General features: G+C 39.6%; 1 protein-coding gene and 1 long non-coding RNA gene across 5 annotated transcripts in view; one reads left to right on the top strand and one right to left on the bottom strand.

Annotated features, from left to right (window-relative positions):
* LOC105220053 (cAMP-dependent protein kinase catalytic subunit 1) overlaps positions 1-9,136 on the top strand; it is a 63,300-nt gene extending 54,164 nt beyond the window's left edge. For 2 of the 4 annotated variants that reach the window (XM_054226856.1, XM_054226857.1), the window contains one exon: positions 52-9,136. In XM_054226856.1, the coding sequence (XP_054082831.1) occupies positions 1,451-2,785 (1,335 nt within the window). In that variant the 5' untranslated portion in view covers positions 52-1,450 and the 3' untranslated portion in view covers positions 2,786-9,136. The remainder of the gene's footprint in view (positions 1-51) is intronic. The other 2 variants (XM_011196440.3, XM_011196441.3) reach the window with 1 other exon arrangement.
* Positions 9,137-11,144: 2,008 nt separating this feature from the next.
* On the bottom strand, positions 11,145-12,472 carry LOC128920191 (uncharacterized). Its single transcript, XR_008470310.1, has 2 exons — positions 12,346-12,472; positions 11,145-12,232 (listed from the first exon to the last, which is right to left on the bottom strand). It is a non-coding gene; the product is annotated as an uncharacterized LOC128920191 (long non-coding RNA).
* Positions 12,473-15,396: the final 2,924 nt, after the last annotated feature.

The raw sequence follows: 15,396 nt of genomic DNA, 5'->3' as shown, positions 1-15,396 counted from the left end.
TATATTTATTAAAAATGTGTTTATTCATAAAGTGTTTATGTTTATTTGCAGCAAACTTGATACCCATAAAACACTGTACCAAATATAGGAATGCCATTTCATAGAGGAATCCGCACTTAGTGATGCCCCTAAAAATATAACATAAAGTATTCGCATGTTTGAACACTGGAGGACGAAACAACAAAATTTACGTGTATAAGAAAAAAGTGTGTTGCAATTAAAGTTATATCATAAGAAATAAAAAGAATAATATCCATTATTATCCATTATACATACATTGAGAATTCAAAAAATTCAAAACTAATATGTGACGAATCATATACATACACATCTAATAAAAGAAGTTAATAAAACGGAAGTTAAGAAAAAACATAAAACATGTTATTAAATAATTTAATAACAATGAAATTTCTAGCATTTGTAAAATAACATTTTTTAAGTTAATGTTTTTTAGCTAAGAGTTTATGAGTTCTCCTCCAAATTATCGTATTGTGTGGCCCCGATCTTGACACTTCCTGCATTCCTCCTGATCTGACAGCTCCATTTTATAGGCGTGTGCCGCTACTAGGCTGTGACCAGTAAGAATGCCAACCATGGTCCTACATCTTGGAATGTAGATTTCCTTGTACACGTCCACCACACCAGAAAACCGTAGAACAGAATTGGTCTCACAATTGCTGTGGAGCTCCAGTGCATGAGAGAGGGAGAAAGCCCGCAGGTAGTGCCTAGCATCTTCTTGCATGCATATAGAGCATTACTGGCTTCCCTTACTCTTTCTTCCACATTGTGCTTTCACGGAAGTTTGCTGTCCAACACTACCCCCAGGTATTTGGTAGGGTCTTTGAGGACGAGTGCAGTCCCATTTACCGAAGGGGCCTCCTAGCAAGCCTGTCTTTTCCGGATTAAGTCCCAGTACCAGTACCGGCGGTAATGCTGTAGCTTGGCTGGAAAGATACCCTACGTACCGGGCGATTTGAATGGGTTGAAGTAGCGGATTACCCATTTTTTTAATCCTCCGTAATTCTGTGCTCGGACAGGATATCAGTAGCATTTCCTTCGAGTATAGAATTACCCATGTCCTTGCATCCCGGAAAGTGCACGCCGAACCTCTAACGAATCCCTGCAATTGTCCGTCCACTCTCCGTTATCCTTGCGAATTATACCCGTTCGAGGCGGGGCATTTATATAACAGCTTTCTAAGGGGATGGATGGGATCATGTGTAGAAGTTCACGCAAGTGAGGAAAGTTTTTGATTGTCATTCACTTGGGAGTGGCCAGAAACGATTCTTCTCCACATGGTACAAGCAGCTCACGACTTCCGGTTTTAGACCAAGTATCCTCTGGGTAGCCAACAGACATCCGTTTGAAGGCGAGCTAAAGTGAGACGGTGAAGCCCACTTATGCGGTTGTGCGTAGGGTTTGGGACCCGCCACATAAAAACGAAGTACCAATGAAAAATCTACGAAAGCCTCGGATGAGACACCCCCCTTTTGATGACGACCCCTGCACACGTTTTAAGGATAATGCTTTAAGGGTATGCACCTGGAATGTCCGGACTCTTAATTGGGAAGGTGCCTCTGTCCAGCTGGCTGATGTCCTCATACGACTAAAGGCTGACATCACCGCCATCCAAGCAGTGCGATGGACGGGACATGGACGGAAGAAGGTGGGTCCTTGTGACATCTACTACAGCGGCCATATAAAGGAGCGCAAATTTGGTGTTGGATTTGTGGTGGGAGAGAGACTCCGTCGCAGAGTCCTGGCATTCACCCCGGTGGATGAACGTCTTGCCACAATCCGCATAAAAGCGAGGTTCTTCAACATAACGCTGATTTGCGCCCACGCCCCAACGGAAGAGAAGGACGATGTGACTAAAGATGCTTTCTATGAGCGCCTAGAACGCACCTATGAGCGCTGCCCCCGCCACGATGTAAAAGTCGTGCTTGGCGATTTTAACGCCAGGGTGGGTAAAGAAGGTGTCTTTGGCACAACAGCCGGAAAATTCAGCCTCCATGACGAAACATCGCCAAACGGCCTGAGGCTGATCGACTTCGCTGGGGCCCGAAATATGGTCGTCTGTAGTACCAGATTCCAGCATAAGAAAATACATCAAGCTACTTGGCTGTCTCCTGATCGAAACACGCGGAACCAAATCGATCACGTTGTGATAGACGGAAGACATGTCTCCTGTGTTTTAGACGTGCGTACGCTCCGAGGACCAAATATAGACTCGGACCATTATCTGGTCGCAGCGAAGATACGCACCCGCCTCTGTGCAGCAAAGAATGCCCGTCAACAAACACAAGGAAGGTTCGACGTCGAAAAGCTGCAATCGCAACAGACAGCCACGAAATACTCTACTCGACTTGCACTCCTGCTCTCTGAGAGCACTCATCAGCATCTCGGTATAAGGGAACTGTGGAACGGCATCTCAAACTCACTGCGTACCGCTGCAGTCGAAACAATTGGTTTTCGGCAACGACAAAAAACAAGCTGGTACGATGAGGAGTGCCGTCTCGCATCGGAGAGAAAACAGACTTCCTACCTCGCTACGTTGCAAACGACCACTACACGTGCCGGATGGGATAGATACCGAGAGCTGAAGAGGGAAGCGAGACGCATCTGCAGACAAAAAAAGAAAGAGGCCGAAATGCGTGAGTACGAAGAGCTTGAGAAGCTGGCAGACAGAAGGAATGCTCGAAAATTTTATGAAAAAAGAAGCGACTTAACGAAGGTTTCAAGACCAGAGCATCCTCATGTAGAGACCAAGGTGGTAATCTGGTAACCGATGTCCAGGGCATACTGGGAACACTTCTCCGACCTGCTGAATGGCAGTGAGAGTACAACACCAGGAGATGGCGAACCCGATCCCCCAATCGATGACGATGGAACAGATGTTCCATTACCCGACCATGAAGAAATTCGAATAGCAATTACCCGCTTGAAGAACAACAAAGCAGCGGGGGCCGATAGATTACCGGCAGAACTATTCAAATACGGCGGCGAAGAACTGATAAGGTGCATGCATCAGCTTCTTTGCAGAATATGCTCGGAAGAAAGCATGCCTGACGATTGGAATCTCAGTGTGCTCTGCCCAATCCATAAAAAGGGAGATCCCACAATCTGCGCCAATTACCGTGGGATCAGCCTCCTAAATATCGCATACAAGGTTCTATCGAGCGTACTGTGTGAAAGACTAAAGCCCACCGTCAACAAACTGATTGGACCTTATCAGTGTGGCTTTAGACCTGGAAAATCGACAACTGACCAGATATTCACCATGCGCCAAATTTTGGAGAAGACCCGTGAAAAGAGGATCGACACACACCACCTTTTTGTTTTGTTTTTAAAGCTGCTTTCGACAGCACGAAAAGGAGTTGCCTTTACGCCGCGATGTCTGAATTTGGTATCCCCGCAAAACTAATACGGCTGTGTAAATTGACGTTGAGCAACACCAAAAGCTCCGTCATGATTGGGAAGGACCTCTCCGAGCCGTTCGATACCAAACGAGGTTTCAGACAAGATGACTCACTATCGTGCGACTTCTTTAACCTGATGCTGGAAAAAATTATAAGAGCTGCAGAGCTAAACCGAGAAGGTACAATCTTCTACAAGAGTGTACAGCTCCTCGCCGATGATATTGATATCATCGGAAGCAACAACCTCGCCGTTTGTTCTGCTTTTTCCCGCATGGATAAGGAGGCGAAGCGAATGGGTCTGGAGGTGAATGAGGACAAGACGAAATATCTCCTGTCATCAAACAAACAGTCGGCGCATTCGCGTCTTGGCTCCCACGTCACTGTTGACAGTCATAACTTCGAGGTCGTAGATAATTTCGTATACCTGGGAACCAGCATCAACAACACGAACAATGTCAGCCTCGAAATCCAGCGCAGAATAACTCTTGCCAACAGGTGCTACTTTGGACTGAGTAGGCAATTGAACAGTAAAGTCCTCCCTCGACGAACCAAAATCAAGCTCTACAAGTCGCTTATCATTCCCGTCCTGCTTTACGGTGCAGAAGCTTGGACGATGTCAACATCAGATGAGACGACACTAGGAGTTTTCGAGAGGAAAATTTTGCGTAAGATTTATGGTCCTCAGAACATTGGCAACGGCGAATACCGCAGACGATGGAACGATGAGCTGTACGAGTTATACGACGACATTGACATAGTTCAGCGAATAAAAAGACAGCGGCTACGCTGGCTAGGTCATGTTGTCCGAATGGACGAAAACACTCCAGCCCTGAAAGTGTTCGATGCAGTACCCGCCGGAGGAAGCCGAGGAAGGGGAAGGCCTCCACTCCGTTGGAGGGACCAGGTGGAGAGCGACCTGGTTACACTTGGGATCTCCAACTGGCGCCGAACTGCGAAGGAGAGAGAGAGGTGGCGCACTATCGTCGATTCGGCTATAACCGGCTAAACGGTTGCAACGCCAATCACATACATACATACATTTCTAAGACTTGCCACCTCGTTTGTCTTTTCGCAGCTGTTACAAAAGTTTTTACAGGACTGTCGTTTGCTCCCAACTTTTGTGAAAATCCTTATATTCATTCCAACAGTCCTCAGCTAGCTTGGCCAAGTTGAAGATTTTCGTTTTGCGTTTTGGGCCGCTGCATAGGACAAGCCGAATGGTAAGGCTTAATAGGAGCACTATAGAAGAGATTCACACCCGCCGTACCCAGTCTGTAATTCTGGTTTTTCTTCTAGCCTTAAGGGTAGCTTTAGCCTCAGTTCTAATAGTGAAACGCATATATCTAAGGTCAGAGAATGACGGTGTACTTAGGTCCCTCCAGTTTTCTAACGTTGTACCACTGCTGGTGTAGAGGGTAACGTCTACGACGTTTTTCGAGGTGGGTCCTATATAGGTAGGTCTCTCCCCTCGATTGCTATTACTAAATTACTTATTAAAGTTTAATAGGGACTCACCTCTTGAATTGATGTCGTGGCTACCCCAAACCGTGTGGTGTGCGTTAACATCTGCGCCAACTAAAATCAACATAACAACAATTATAAAAATATATAAAATTAAATTGAATTTGAATGATAAGGTAATTCCATTAATTGAATTTTAATGTGTAAATTTTACCTGTAACTATTTCTTTGCTGCAGAATTTGCGCTTATTACGCATCATGCCATGTTTTATTATTCGAAATATAGTATAACCGTTTTGTTCACTTAACAGTTATTTGTAAGTCATAAAACTAAACGAAGAGTAGTGTTATGTTTATCAAAATGACCAGGATGACGAAACGAGTTGAAATCAGGATGTCATGGCCGTGCAAACGATAACTTGAGTAAATATTGAAACATCATAATAAACGTGGTACACATATTCATTGGCATCATAGTATTGCAGATGCGCGTAATAGGACCATTGCCATGTCCTTAAAACAGCGTTAAAGGAAAATCTATAAATTGCTATAACTAAGCTACAAATAAAGCAATGTAAATCAAATCCTATACAGAGAATCATAATGGGGAGGGACTGGTGGCATGTATGTTCCTTTAAAAAGTGAGAGTTAAGTTTTTTGTATATACTTGTATCAAAAAAAAAAAACATGCTATATAAACCAAACTTGCTGGACACATTCCCCTTCAGCATCCGATTATGTATGTATGTATGTAATTGGCGTAGGAAACGATATTCGATCATAGTCTTATCAATAATAGCGCGTCATCTCGACGACACAATTGAAAGTCCCAAGTGAAACCAGGTTTTTTCCACACGTTCTTTCCAATTGAGTGGATTTCTTGCTCTGCTTCCCGCGGCAGGTACTGTATGGAACACTTTCAAAGCTGGAGGTTTTCATCCTTTCGGACATAATGACTTAGCCAGGGTAGCCGTTCTCTTTTTATTAGTTGAACTATGTCAATGTCAGCTCATCGTTCCATCAAAATTTCTCTCTCGAAAACGCCTAGGGTCGTCTCATCGGATGTTGACATCGTCCGCGCTTCTGCACTATAAAGCAGGACGGGAAGAATAAACGACTTGTAGATTTTCGTTTTTAATCATCGAGCCTACTTAGTCCAAAGTAGCACCTGTTAGCAAGAGTGATTCTGCGTTTGAAAAAAGTAATTTGCTATGTGCATATGAATTATGCTCGACAATAAACTGTTTTTGCTTGTGGGAATAGACTTTCTAAGGAAGCCTTTGATGATGTAAGATTTACTATAGTAAACCCAGCTATAAAATTTACTGTTACTTTAAAAGTCATTGGCCAAGGAGGTTATCAGCATCAAATAGGGCAAAAGCGCCTTACAGGGTTACCACAATCCACTAAATTTATTTTATCGAAGCATCGCGGAAGTTATCAAACTTTTCCAAATGTTTGGAATGTCCTTGGCCACTTAAATGAAGATGATCCGAGTATCAAGAGATCAATTTACGGTGCACTATCTAAGATGGAGGATGGGATGGGATTTCGATTGTCATTCACTTGGGAGTGGCCAGAAACGATTCTTCTAAATATGGTTCATGCAGCTCTCCACTTCCGGTTTTAGATCAAGTATCCTCTGTAGCCAACAAACAGCCATTTGGAGGCGAGCTAAATTGAGAAGGCGAACCCACTTTGCGGTTGTGCGTAGGGTTTGGGACCCACTACATAAAAACGAAGCACGAATGAAAATCGACGAAAGCCTCGGAAGAGAAACCCCACTTTTGATGACGACCTCAGCAAACGTTTTAAGGATTATGATTTGATGGCATGCACCTGGAATGTCCGGGCCCTTAATTGGGAAGGTACCTAGCTTGATGTCCTCATACAACTAAATACGATACGGATAAGCACCCGACCTGTGCAGCAAAGAACGTTCGTCAACAAACACAAGGAAGGTTGCAATCGCAACAGACAGCCAAGAAATACTCTACTCGACTTGCACTCCTGCTCTCTGAGAGCACTCATCAGCTTCTCGGTATAAAGGAACTGTGGAACGGCATCTCACACTCACTGCGTACCGCGGCAGCCGAAATAATTGGATTTCAGCAACGACAAAAAACGAGCTGGCACGATGAGGATAGTTGTCTCGCAGCGGATAGAAAACAGACTGCCTACCTCGCAACGTTGTAAACAACCACAACACGTGTGGGATGGGATAGATACCGAGAGCTGAAGAGGGTAGCGAGAAAGAGGCCAAAATGCGTGAATAAGAAGAGCTTGACAAGCTGGCCGACAGAGGTAATCCTCGAAAATTAAGCGAATTAACGAAGTTTTTAAGACCGGAGCATCCTCATGTAGAGACCAAGGTTGTAATCTGAAAACCGATGTCCAGGGCATACTGGGATTATGGAGGGAACACTTCTCCGACCTGCTGAATTGCAGTGAAAGTACAACCAGGAGATGGCGAACCCAATTACCGCCTGAAGAACAACAAAGCGGCGGGAGCCGATAGATTAGCGGCCGAGCTATTCAAATACGTCGGCGAAGAGCTGATATGGTGCATGCATCAGCTTCTTTGCGGAATATGGTCGGAAGAAAGCATGCGTGACGATTGGATTCTCAGTGTGCTCTGCCCAATCCATAAAAAGGGAGATCCCACAATCTGCACCAATTACCGTGGGATAAGCCTCCTAAATATCGCCTATAAGGTTTTGTCGATTTTAAAGCTGCTTTCGACAGCACGAAAAGCAGCTATCTTTATGCCGCGAAGTCTGAATCAGGCATAAAGTTGACAGCAAAACTAAAACGACTGTGTAATCTGACGTTGAGCAGCACCAAAAGATCCGTTATGATTGGGAAGGACCTCACCGAGCCGTTCGATACCAAACGAGGCTTCAGACAAGGTGACTCTCTATCGTGTGACTACTTTATCTTGATGCTGGAAAAAATACGAGCTGCAGAGCTAAATAGAGAAGGTACAACTTTTTATAAGAGTGTAGGTACAGCTTTTGGCGTACGCCGATGATATTGATATCATCGGAATCAACAACCGCGCCGTTTGTTCTGCTTTTTCCCGTCTGGATAAGGAAGCGAAGCGAATGGGTAGGTGAATGAGGACAAGACGAAATGTCTCCTGTCATCAAACAAACAGTCAACACATTCGCGTCTTGGCTCCGTCGTCACTGTTGACAGTCATAACTTCGAAGTCGTAGATAATTTCGTTTACCTGGGAACCAGCATCAATAACACCAACAATGTCAGCATCGAAATTTAACGCAGAATCACTCTTGCCAACAGGTGCTACTTTGGACTGAGTAGGCAACTGAAAAGTAAAGTCCTCTCTCGACGAGCCAAAATCAAACTCTATAAGGCGTTTATCATTCCCATCCTGCTTTATGGAGCAGAAGCGTGGACGATGTCAACCTCAAATGAGACGACACTAGGAGTTTTCGAGAGGAAAATTTTGTCCAAGATTTACGAACATTGACAACGGCGAATACCGCGAATAAACAGAAAGCGGCTACGCTGGCTAGGTCATGTTGTTCGAATGGACGAAAGTGCTCCAGTTCTGAAAATTATCGATGTAGTACCCGCTGGTGGAAGCCGAGGAAGAGGGATACCTCCACTCCGATGGAAGGACCAGGCTATAACCGCGTAAGCGGTGTCTACGCCAGTCAAGAAGAAGAAGAATTTCCAATCTTTAAAGAATTTCAACTTATAGATTAATTCTGCGAATATTTAGAGTGTAAATTTAATAATAAGTGTGATGGCATTATGGGAAATATTTTAAGGGGCTTAAACTGCATTACTGACTTCACTAACAGACAGTTAAAAAAAATACTGTTATAGCCCTTTTTCTCACTGAAGAAGTTTATTACGAAAAAGCATATAAATTTCGTCCATTCAGAATCTATGTACGTCTAAGATGTATTAAATTATTCTTCTTGTTACTTCTGTAATATTGTTTGTTTGTGATGTTTTTCGTTAGAGAGTTAACACACTTTTAGTAATTTTCAACATAGCCTTTGTATGCGAGGTGGGCGTGGTTATTTTCCGATTTCAACTTTTTCATGGTGTGTGAGGGTACTAAAAGGAAATGTGACTTGTAAGATTGGTTTATATAGCTTAAGTAACTTACGAGATATATACAAAAAACCAATATGTGGGCTCCACGTCCACTTAAAAAATACTTCTAAATATGCCCCTCCCTATTGTGATCGTATGTACCAAATTTTAATTTCATAACATTATGTATGGCCTAGTTATAGCAATTTATTGGTTTTCGGTTAAGGCCATTTTGTAGGCGTGACAATGGGCCGACTATGCCAATATCCAACACCAACCTCCTCAGCATTTAACATTTTTTCAATTTGCGCATTTTTTGAAGTTTTTCAAGTTTTATTTTTAATTCTGGTTCGATGTTATTTAATTTTTTTCTCTTTCTTGATATGTCTTCTTCATGTTGTTCGTTAAACCGAGTACTTACAAATCATCATAACGAACCTCGTTATTTAAGGTACTCTATGAAACAAATTTTCTTGTTCGTTATAAGCGGTTTTCGTTAAAACGAATATTCGTTATTTCGGAAAACCACTCCAGTTAATTGTGATTACAAAAGCAGGTAAATTTTGGATATTGTTAACATAAATATGAAAATGTAAAAACTAAAAAAAAAATGTGGAGTACAAATTGTCATAAATTCGTTTTTTGTTTGTTTGTTGAGGTTATAGCAGATTACTGGGTATATTTTACTATAATAAGTTTAAATATAGTAGTTGGAGGAATTCCCGAATAGATTTCACCCAAGTTCCAAGTTCACAAGTTATTTTATATCTAAGACTATACATTAACATATTCATTTAAGATCTTCAAATTGTGATATTACGTAACGGCACCAGGGCATATTAGTATAAAGAAAAGTTGTAAATAATATAGTTATATAAAGGGTGATTTTTTAAGAGCTTGATAATTCATTTAAATGTTGACCGCGGCTGCGTCTTAGGTGGTCCATTCGGAAAGTCCAATTTTGGGCAACTTTTTCGAGCATTTCGGCCGGAATAGCCCGAATTTCTTCGGAAATGTTGTCTTCCAAAGCTGGAATAGTTGCTGGCTTATTTCTGTAGACTTTAGACTTGACGTAGCCCCACAAAAAATAGTCTAAAGGCGTTAAATCGCATGATCTTGGTGGCCAACTTACGGGTCCATTTCTTGAGATGAATTGTTCTCCGAAGTTTTCCCTCAAAATGGCCATAGAATCGCGAGCTGTGTGGCATGTAGCGCCATCTTGTTGAAACCACATGTCAACCAAGTTCAGTTCTTCCATTTTTGGCAACAAAAAGTTTGTTAGCATCGAACGATAGCGATCGCCATTCACCGTAACGTTGCGTCCAACAGCATCTTTGAAAAAATACGGTCCAATGATTCCACCAGCGTACAAACCACACCAAACAGTGCATTTTTCGGGATGCATGGGCAGTTCTTGAACGGCTTCTGGTTGCTCTTCACCCCAAATGCGGCAATTTTGCTTATTTACGTAGCCATTCAACCAGAAATGAGCCTCATCGCTGAACAAAATTTGTCGATAAACACATTTCGAACCGAACACTGATTTTGGTAATAAAATTCAATGATTTGCAAGCGTTGCTCGTTAGTAAGTCTATTCATGATGAAATGTCAAAGCATACTGAGCATCTTTCTCTTTGACACCATGTCTGAAATCCCACGTGATCTGTCAAATACTAATGCATGAAAATCCTAACCTCAAAAAAATCACCCAGTTGAACTTCTCTAACTCGAATCACCATAATCCACAAAAAGCTTCGAGTTAGAGAGACTTCGAGTTATAGAATTTTAATTAAAACATAAAATTTTTCAAAAAGCTGTATAATATAGATTTATACCCAGTTTTATGTATTTACTTCGCATTTGTTGCACTTTGCTTCTGTTTGTCTCTTGACGTCTGTATTCCATGCCTTTGTAACAAGATTTATGCAATCCATAAGTGTAACATCATATTTTTTTCACCTCCATATGATATAAAGGGACTCTTTTAAAATCTTGCTTCGAATGTAAAATTTTAAAATTTGTATTATGCCCTGGTCGAAAAGTTCGATTTATGGAAGTAAATTTGTATGAAATTTGACTTCTATTGCCAATTTAAGAGTTCGAGTTATAGAAGTTTGAGTTATGGAAGGAAATTTGTATGAAATTTGATTTCCAAACGCTATTGCCAAATCAAAAGTTCGAGTTTTGGAGATCTTCGACTATATTTATAATTTTATTTTATTATAAAAAGGCCTTATCATAAATAATAAAAGTACATATAACGTGAAAGCGCTTTCTAATACAGTGGTTTATCTAAAATGTGTGTGTACTCTCGTAATATGTATTTATATATACGTATATACTACATGCTCATATTATATTTATTTATAAAACCTTTTGATGCTTAGAGTGGATTATTGCTTAATAGCATGCAAACTTACTGAACTGAGTCAGATAGGAGTAAGTTTCTTAATTTAGTGATAATTTAACATTTATTTTTAGTTGTATGTAGACATTATTTTCGCTATATATGCATACATATTGAAATACTGGGAAGAATACAAAATAATCAAGCTGGTTAAATAAGTTAAAAGTTACGTAAACAAAGCAAAGTTTCTTGTAAATAATTGGATAATACAATAAATGATAAATTATACTGAAATAGTTTATAATAATTTCGTAATATATGTATTTTACCGGAATCAATTGTTATGTCAATATGAAAAAATTTAACAAACGATTAACACATGTGCACATAAATTATATAAGGTTTAGTAAGTAGTGGCAGCAAAGTTTTAACACTGCGTTATAAAAGGTTGTATTTGCGAAGGAAAAAAAGGAAAAAGTTATTCGCTTTTTTGTAAACATAGTTAACAATAGGTTCTAAGTAGTATAAAATATTCTACTATTATCTAATCATTATTAATAAGTCGCATTAAAATATGTCCGATTTTCTTCTAATTTTTATTTTTTGTATATGTGAGTCAAGTCCAGGGCAGTGAGTTAATATCTATTTAATATTAATAATCATAGAAAATAGAATATATAAAACTTTTTCCATGAATCAAACATTTATTTTTATTTTCGGAAATTAGAATGAAATCCTTATAATAAATTAACAAGCATTTACCAACAGATTGGTCTGGCAAGATAAGACCTAAACATTATAGTTCCATTTGCTATTGCAATTGAGGCGCAAGGAATGTTCGGTCAATAGATAAATATCGTTGATTAGTTACATAATCTTTCATCGAGAGAGTTACAAAACCAGCCAGAGTTCAAGTTATATTGCCATTTTGTTTCTGAGAAATAAAAAGAGGTAAAAAGAAAGAAGTACCATTGGAAACTGTTATTTAAAATAAAGCTTATATAGTAGTTAAATAGCAAACATTAATATTGACTTGGGTATATTTACCTATTTTATTTATCTACTACAAACCCTATTTTCAAATACGTTCTTGTAATAATATGCCCTATCAACTTTCTTATAATTGAATTCGGTTTCCTGCCTTTGTCTTTGCCACAGGCCTTCTTGGATCTACCACTGGAATTTCTTTGGGACTGTAGATTAGAAATTAGGATTAGGATATGTAACTAAAAAATAATACTAACGATTCAAAGCAAAGTTATCAAGCAGTATTACCTATTATTGGTAAAATCTGATACTATATACAACAAATTAATAAAATTTTTGAATATACAGTAGTTTTCCGAAATAACGAATATTCGTTTCAACGAAAACCGCTTATATCGAAGGAAATTTCTTACATTGATGGGATTTGTAAGTACTCGATTTAACGAACAACATGAAGAAGACATACTATGTAGAAAGAGTTAAAAATCAAATAAAATCGTAGTAAAAATAGAGGAAAAAACTAGATCTTGAAAAAATTCAGAAAATGTGCAAATTAAAAAAAATTTAATTTGATAGAAACATCAAAATTATTTATCAACACCAAATAGAAGTATAAGTGTTGGAATTTTATAAAACAAAATAATTTAAAAGTGTCCACAGTTTCGACTATATTAAAAAATATGGTGAACCTTTCGAGAAATATGAACTGGTACTAGGTTAGGTTAGGTTATGTGGTTGTCAAAACGACGCACCTAGGCCTCCACATCGTGACACCACTGGGACTGTGATCCCTCACACTATAGAGTCATCTTTGAACCACCCTGTGGTCTTAATAAAGTAAAAAAGTTCATACAATTAGATATGAGCAACTTCACCCTCATCCTCGAGAAAATAGTTGCAATTCTTTTCCTATACAGAGCCTTACATCCACATAGAAGGTGTGTAATCGTTTCTTTTTCTTCTTCTTCCTAGCAGATTACTTATCTCTGAATCTTTGTCCACTTTTCCCATTTCCCACTCCTCTCTAGAGGGGAAGGATATGTGTAGGTCCGAGTTTAGTTTAATTTCTATAGGATTTCGAAAGTCCGTAATATTCGGTAGAAATGGGAACTTGCCGAGTATACTGGAATGTCCCCTATTGCAGTTTTGCAGTAGCGACGATTCCCTCAGCCTAAGTACCGATTTCGCCGCCTGTTGTTTGCAGAATATATCTGTAGGCAGTAAATACAGAATCGCATCTATTGCCAGGCTCGGCGTTGTTCTGAGAGCTCCGCTGATACATATATGTAGATGCCTCTCTTTGTAAACTTACCATACGCTTTACTGCGTACTTATTGTCAATTATTGGCCACCAGACCAATATCCCATATGTCATAATCGGTCTTACCACAGCTGTGTAGAGCCAATGTGATACGCGGGGAGTTAGTCCCCATTTTGGTCCAACCATTCTTTTGCAAGTGTATAGTGCCAAAGCTGCCTTCTTTACCCTGGCATCCAAGTTTGGTTTCCATAACGGCTTCCTGTCTAAAATTAGTCCCAGGTAGCTTGCCTTTTCATTTATTGGTAGCGAGGAGCCGTTTATTGAAGGTGGTGTGAACTCTGGAATCTTGTGTTTCCTTGTAAACATCACTAATGCCGGTATTCTGCGAGCAGTCTCAAGTCTCTAATAGAGATGAATCTGTGGTGTAATCTCTATAGTGACTTTTTGGTATTCTGGCGAGTTTGTCTCATCTCTATTTGAGCAATAACAGTATCTAATTTGTGATGTGCTTTAAACCAGGTCACAGAAAAACTAGAGCAAAATACTGAATGATGCAATTGGCCTAATATATATTATAATGAAAAAAAAAACGCGAAGAAGAGAGATAATGTATTAATATTTGCAACTTTGCAATAATGGATAACAAAGTGCTTAAGTTTTAGCTACACTCGTAGGCGCAATCTGCCAATTTTGCGCAACAAGGAAGATCACTTTTTAGATGAAGAAAATACGTTTAGGATATTATTTCGATTTCCAAAACACAAATATGTTTGTATATATTATATATATATCCAAAATCCAAAATATATAATAATCATAAAATAATGAATTTGTATTTTTTACAATTATTTACCTTCGATTGCTGTTATGCTCAAATGTAAGGATGAGTACATCTGTTAATCGATTGTTAGGTAAATTTTTCAAAATTTCCTTAACAAAGATAAAATACATATATTACGCATTTATTATAAATTATTTAAGTATTATTTTCAATAATAGTACATATTATCCCATTATTTACAAGACATTTTTCTGCTGAAATTTGGTAAAAAAAACTACTTGCGTGCAATCAATTCACAAATTATCATTGTGAACATGCACTCATCTCTAATCAACAAAAATAAACAGCTGATAGCTTGCTTTTCATTTCACCACACTATTTGGTGAACTTTTTTGAGATTGTATCAGCCAGAATACCAAAATGATACATCCGGACTAACAGGGTCGCCAATTCGCAATTGTGACAAATAGAGACATGAGACAAACGTGACAAGCAGAATACCGGCATAATTCAGTTTTGGTTGCATTTAGGCTTAATCCACATGATTTTGCCCAACGATTTATCTCATTTAGCCTTGTTTGCATAAGGTCCGAGAGTATATGTGGGAATTTTCCCCTAATTGATACCGCCACATCATCAGCGTAGGCCACAACATGTACTCCCCCTTTCTCTAGATCTAACAACATGCTATTCATTGTTAGGATCCATAGAAGTGGGGATAGCACGCCTCCTTGAGGTGCACCCCTATGGACAGATCTGCACGGCTGGATGTTGTTAAACGCGCCTTCTATGTCTAAGAAGGCTATGAAAGCGTATTCCTATACTACCAGAGCCCTTTCAATCTCTGTCACCACCGAGTTTAAGGCTGTTTCCGTGGATTTTCCTTTGGAGTACGCGTGCTGTGAACTGATGCTATAAAAAGGAAATATTCCGTAGCGGTGAATTTGCTGAATTGGTCTATTTTAGAAAATTGAAAAATATCCAAGGAAGTAGTGGCTATCCCTTTATGCAGCAATTTAAGTGGCAATAAAGAAGAACAAGAAATATATCAATTTCACAAAACGTATTG

This window comes from Zeugodacus cucurbitae, chromosome 3 (genome assembly GCF_028554725.1).
Source record: "Zeugodacus cucurbitae isolate PBARC_wt_2022May chromosome 3, idZeuCucr1.2, whole genome shotgun sequence".
Classification (NCBI taxonomy): Eukaryota; Metazoa; Arthropoda; class Insecta; order Diptera; family Tephritidae; genus Zeugodacus; species Zeugodacus cucurbitae.
This window is presented reverse-complemented; position numbering and strand designations above follow the sequence as displayed.